At 51.4% G+C, this 6,226-nt stretch overlaps 1 protein-coding gene across 2 annotated transcripts; it reads left to right on the top strand.

The window, feature by feature from the left end:
• The first annotated feature begins 1,287 nt into the window (after positions 1-1,287).
• On the top strand, positions 1,288-5,132 carry DKKL1 (dickkopf like acrosomal protein 1). 2 transcript variants are annotated; one of them, XM_060000975.1, is made up of 5 exons: positions 1,288-1,435; positions 1,807-1,898; positions 2,325-2,471; positions 2,593-2,685; positions 4,737-5,132. In XM_060000975.1, the coding sequence occupies exons 3-5, from the start codon at positions 2,340-2,342 to the stop codon at positions 5,046-5,048; spliced, it is 537 nt and encodes a 178-aa protein (XP_059856958.1). In that variant the 5' UTR covers positions 1,288-1,435; positions 1,807-1,898; positions 2,325-2,339; the 3' UTR covers positions 5,049-5,132. The 2 variants fall into 2 exon arrangements, with proteins under 2 accessions (XP_059856958.1, XP_059856957.1); XM_060000974.1 differs by having other exon boundaries at positions 1,724-1,898.
• Positions 5,133-6,226: the final 1,094 nt, after the last annotated feature.

Raw genomic sequence — 6,226 nt, 5'->3', positions numbered from 1 at the left:
GGAGAGGATTTTTGCTTTGGGAAAAGACAGGTGAAGTCTAGCTGAGGCCTGGTGAGAATTTCGGGATTCTGATGCTTGGATCCCTGAGAGAGGAGGAGAATTGGGGGTCTGGACACCTGGGTCTGAGGGAGGATTGATGGGGACCAGGAAACCTGTCTGTATCTGAGAGAGGAGGAAACTGGGGGCCAAGATTCCTGAGTCTGGAGGAGGAATGGTCTGGGGGCCTGGACTCCTGGCTACCCTCTAGTGTAGTTTGTGTGTTGGAGATGTGGAAGTGATTGATAGGACCACAAAAGAATCCTGTTCAGCGTCAAGTATATTTTTGAGACTAGAGGTATGGGGATGGGTTTTTGATTGACTTCCACTGATTTCTTTTGATTGATTGGTTTCCTTGTGACCTCATCAGAGTTAAGGGTCGTGGGCAAGACGACTAGGAGTTTATTGGAGGTTCACCAAGGTGGAGACTCCCGCATCCACACGCACTAGTGGACTAGAGGTGGCAGCTCTCCCAGGACCCAGGGAGAGCCTCGGTGCCTGAGGAAAAAGATGAGGGTCCCGTAATTATACCCCTTAAAGATGAAGGGTCCCTTAAAGATGAGGAGTTGAGTGTTCAAACTCAAGAGACAAGAGGGGCTGGGGTCCAGACTCTGGGGTCCTGAGGAAAAAGGGAGTCCGGATCCCGGGTTCCTTGTAAGGTGGTACAGAGGACTGGATTTAGGGTTTCTTGAGAGGGTGGAGCTTTTTAGTGGAACCGAAGAGGGCTCGGGGTTCAGCGTCCCTACATTGCACTCTATTGAGCGTATTAATCGTTTCAAAACCTGGAGAAGACGAAAAAGGACACGGAGAAACTCTCAGAGATAGATACAAAACTAAGCAGTGGGATAATCAGAAGGACTGCTCGGACGCGGGTATTTCATGAGCAGAGAGAGCCTAAGAATGGAACTGAGGGCGCTAGGGGCAAGATCTGGGGCACAGAGGTGTGGCCTAGGTGCGGGGGCGTGGCTCTAAGACAGGGGCGGGGCCACCTGCGATTGCAGTGACTCCGGCACGATGGCCACGATCAGAGAACAGGGGCAACACTGGGTCTCCAGTGCCGAGGTCAACCGACAGGAGCGTGGTCTGACTATGGGGGTGTGAACTTGAAATCAACGCCCGGCTCTGGCTCAAGGGGCGTGGCCCTTCCCTTAAGGGCGTGACTGTCCAATAGAGGGCTGGGCTCATGGGTGAGGTCAGCAAGTGGGGGCGTGGTCAGACAATAGAGGCGAGTCTAGGCCTCGAGGAGCTCCTTTAGCGCTCCAGGTATCCGGCCTGGGCTCGAGATCAGAACTGTTTGGATTTAACAGTCCGTGGACGGCCAGAGACTGAAAGTCCGGTGACCAGGCTGTGGTCTAGTATAAAGGCGGGTCCCAGAAGAAGGGGCAGGGCGTGGGAGAAGGTGAGGAGGAGCGAGGTCTGAATACGAATGTGGGCGAAGAAGAGAAACGAGATCTGTTGTGTGAGGCAGAGCCCAGAAGAGACGGGCCTGAGGGGAGGGGAGGGGCCTGACACAATGGAGGAGGTTGGAGCAGAAGATAAGGGGCGGGGGGGGGGGAATGGGCGGGGTGTGCGGAGTTCCTGGGCCAGGGATAGGAAGGAGTTGTTGTCTAGCGTGGGGGTGTGGGCACTTAGGGGACGGAGCCTTTATGGGGGGCCGGGGGGGCTCTGACCCCTGCCCTTGCCATAGCCTCCCGGCCCGCCCCGCAATGTGGCACCCGCTAGTCCTGTTGTTGCTGCTCCCCTCTGCCTCGGTGCCCCCCTCCACTGCAGCCCCGATCCGCGATGGTGACGCCCAGGAGAGCTCCTCGGGTTTTCTAGGTCTCCAGAGTCTACTCCAAGCCTTCACCCGGCTTTTCCTGAAAGTAAGCGCTGCCGTGTGTTGGGGAAAAGAAGAGGTACAGAGAAGAGGGACAGGGGCAGATAGTGACTGAGGGATGGAAGGGGTTCAGGGAGACAGAGTGGGAGACGGGTCGCGGCCAGATAGAAAGATAGAAAGAGGAGTCAAGGGACAGAGAGAGCGTGCAACGGGGAGACCGAGAGATAGGAAGAGAGGGAGGGAGACAGGCAGAGAGACAGACAGACAGACAGGCGGAGAGAGGGATGGGGACAGAGAGACAGAAGACTGATGGAGGCAGGAATAGGAAAGTAATGGGACAGATGGGGAAAGGAGGTGACCTGGTTAGGCCCTAAGGGTCAGAGGATGGAGAGAGAAGGGGATGCTGCCAAGGATCCTGCCAAGATGTCCTGGGGAGTCCGGAGGTCCAGCAGCTCACCAATTCCTCCCCCAGCCCCAGGATGACCTGATGCGGAGCATGGACAGCTTCTTCTCTGCTCCTATGGACTTCCGGGGCCTCCCTAGGAACTACCACCAAGAAGAGAACCAGAAGCACAGGCTGGGAAACAAAACTCTCTCCAGCCACCTCCAGATTGACAAGGTGCCTATGCCAGGAAGTCCCTCCTGGAGTCTCCCTAAGATCCCTCATGCTGCAGTATCTGTCAGGGAGGAGGGCATAGGAGGAAAGAAGTTTTTTCTTACTCTTCTTTGGGTCCTCACAGGTGACCAACAACAAGACAGGAGAGGTGCTGATCTCTGAGAAGGTGGTGGCATCCATCGAGCCAGGAGAGGGGAGCTTACAGGGTGACTGGAAGGTTAGGACATGCCCCCAGCAAAGTATCCAAGCCCAAACACTTTCTGTAGTTTAGGAGGAAAAGATGAATTGACTCTCCCACTCCCTCTGTGCTGGACACCCTCTCTCTGGGCCTCAGTTTTATCATCTGTCAAAAGGGACTAACCAGCTCTCAGAAATGAGGTTTACAACCTCAGAGTACATCCTTGCTTGCTTCAAACCCCAGAGGGTTTTGTAAGCCAGACAGTGCTTTTCATTCCAAGTGTTTGGTAAGATTCACCCTCGTAAACCTCAAAGTGTGTTTTGATCTCAAAGTGCTCTGCAAACCTCCAAGGATTTTTTAATCTATCCCAAAGTGCTTGGTAAATCTCTCCCTTGTAAACATCAAAATGTGATTTTTAATAATTCCTAAGTACTTTGTGAACCCCAAATGCTCTGTGTATCTCACCTTCGTAAACCTCTAAGAGTGATTCTAATCACAAAGTGCTTATTTTTTGATCCTAAAATGTTGTAAGAACACTCAAGTGCTTGGCAAACCCACATGGTTCTCCCACACACACTCCCAGTTTTTTATTTTAAAGATTTCAAATCTACAGAAAAGTTGCAAAAACAATAGTACCATAAACCTGTATCCACTTTTCCACAGAGCAGGGTTTCTCAACATCAGCACCATTGGCATTTGGGGCTGGATAATTTTTTGTTGTAGGGGGCTGTCCCGTGCCCTATACGATGTTTAGCAGCATCCCTGCCTCTACCCACTAGACGGAAGTAGCACCCACACCCCCTCCAGTTGTGACAACCAAAAATGTCTCCAGACTTGGGTTGAAAACCACTGGCCTAGTTTCACCACTTGTTAACATTTTACCATACTGACTTTCTTTTTACTTTTTTATTTTTGAACCGTATGACAGTAAATTATTGACATCATGACACTTCACCCCTAAATCCTCCAGCAGATATCTCCTAAGAATAATGCATTCTCTTGTGTGTTACCGTAGTCCCATTTTTACACCCAAGAAATCAGACTATTATCTCTGTATTAGTTTGCTAGGGCTGCCGTAACAAAGTCCGGGTGGCTTAAACAACAGACATGTATTGTCTCATGGTTCTGGAGACTAGATGTCCAAGATCAAGGTGTCAGCAGGTTGGTTCCTTCAGAGGGCTGTTGGGGAGAATCTGTTCCATTCCTCTTCCCTAGCTTCTGGTGGTTTGCTGACAATTCTTTAGCATTCCTTGGCAGGTTGAGGCATCATCCCCATCTCTGCCTTCATCTTTGCATGGGGTTCTCCCTATGTGCATTTCTATGTCCAGATTTCCCCTTTGCATAAGAACACCAGTCAGATTAGAGCCCACTCTAATGACCTCATCTTAACTAATGAAAACTACATAGTGACCCTATTTCCAAACGAGATTACATTCTGAGCTACTAGGGTCCTAATGGACCTCAACATATGAATTGGAGAGTGGGGGAGACACAATTCAACCTGTAACCGTCTCCTATGGGGCTTCCCAAACCTCAACGTACTGAAATGTAGACTCTGATTCAATAGGTCTGGATGGGGTAGGGCCCGCTCATTTGCATGTCTAACAAGCTCCCAAGTGATGCTGACACTGCTGGTCCACAACCCTCACTTCGAGTAGCAAGGACCGAACAGACATTGAAATGTCCCAAAAGGACATTTCATAGCTGGACCAAAAGCTGTCCACAAGAGCTGATGTGATTGATGTTTGATCCAGGATTCAGTCAAGGATCACATGTTGCAACTGTAGTCATGATTCTTTAATCCTAAAGTGCTTTGTACATTTCAAACTGCTTTCTAAACCCCGGGGAATGCTTAATCCTAAAGTGCTTCTGAAACCTCCAAAATGTGTTTTCAAACCCAGAGTATTCTATAAACCTCAGAGTATTTTTAATTCTAAAGCGCTTATAAACCCGAGTGTTTTGTAAACTGCAGGGTGAGCTTTTAATTCCCAAAGCACTCCATAGGTGGCAAAGTGGGTTGAGTATGCCAGGGGAGCATCTTGAGGCTGTCACTTGGAGTTTGAGAGGGTCTCCTTGTCCCTCTTCACCAGGTACCCAAGATAGAGGAGAAGGAGGCCCTGGTGCCTGTCCCAAAGGCCATGGACAGCTTCCACCCGGAACCCCACCCCCGAATGGTCTTCTGGATCATGAAGCTGCCACGGCGGAGGTCCCACCAGGATGCCCAGGAGAGCGACCACTGGCTCAGTGAGAAGCAACACCGCCTGCAGGCCATCCGGGATGGGCTCCGAGAGGGGACCCGTGAGGACGTCCTCGAACAGGGGACCCAGAGCTCCTCTCATGCCAGGCTGCCTGCCCGCAAGACCCACTTCCTGTATATCCTCAGGCCCTCCCAGCAGTTATAGTGGGGGGACTGGGGAACACCTGCATGTACCCCCCCACCAGACCCCACCCCAGGCACCATATGGAAATTAAACTTTTTCTTACATCCAGCAGCACTGTCTCCTTTGGAGATCTGTCCTCAGGCCTCAGCCAGCCAAGCCATGGCAAGTCCCCCCAACCTTATCCTTCAGCATGACATCTGGCTGAGATGTTAGTTCCTGCCAATGTCTCTGTGTTGTTTTCTGATTCAGACGCCATCTGTCTTCTGACTGAGCAACTCTGTGACCTCCAGCCCCATCAGTATCCTCAGTCCCCAACCCTGTCACCTCCAGCTCTGTCTGCCCTCCAGCTCCCAGCTCTTTCACTCCAGTCCTGTCTGTCCACTCTGCCCTTGCATTAGTTTCCTGTTACTGCTGCAAAAAATGACCGCTAATGTAGCAACTTAAAACAACACAAATGTATCCTCTCACTGGTCTATAGGTCAGGATGGCTGGGCTGGTCCTCTGTGCAGGTATCACAAGGGCAACATCAAGGTGTTAGCCAGCGGGGTTCTTACCTGGAGGCTCTGGGACAGCTCTGCTTCGAAGATCATTCAGGTTGTTGGCACAATCAAGTCCCTTGGGGTTGATCTGAGGTCCCTGCTTCCTTGCTGGCTGTCACCTGGGCCACCCACACTTAGTTCCTAGAGGTCTCTCTCCGGTTTTTGCATGTGGATCCCATACTTCAAATCTCACGCGTGGAATCTCTCTGTATTTCCCTTCTGCCCCATCTCCCTTATGTGTTCCTCTTCCTCTTCCAGCAGGAGAGAGTCCTCTGCCTTGAAGGGCTCATGGGATTGGATTGAGCCCACCTGGACAACATATTAAACAGGTTCCATGAATTAGAGAGGGGCCATCTTTGGGGGGCCATTATTCTGTCCAGACCCTGTCACCTCCAGCCCCCAAGTCTGTGTTTCCAGCCCCATCTCCGTTACATCCACCTGTCTCCACTCTCTCATCTTTGTCTTTTCATTCCCTGATACTCAATTTACATGCTGACTCCATTTCGAATTGCTCTGTGTCTCTCTCCCTTTGTCCCTCTGTCTGTCCCTCCATGAGCGTCACCTCAGACTCTAACTCTGCAAGCCAGGCCTGCTGCCTCAGCCAGATCTGGAAGCTCAGAGACCCTGTCTTGGGTGCCCTGCCACTGTGCCCCCATCCCC

The sequence above is a fragment of the Delphinus delphis genome, chromosome 20 (assembly GCF_949987515.2).
Source record: "Delphinus delphis chromosome 20, mDelDel1.2, whole genome shotgun sequence".
Classification (NCBI taxonomy): Eukaryota; Metazoa; Chordata; class Mammalia; order Artiodactyla; family Delphinidae; genus Delphinus; species Delphinus delphis.
The sequence above is the reverse complement of the archived record's forward strand: the minus strand, read 5'-3'. Positions and strand labels throughout refer to the sequence as shown.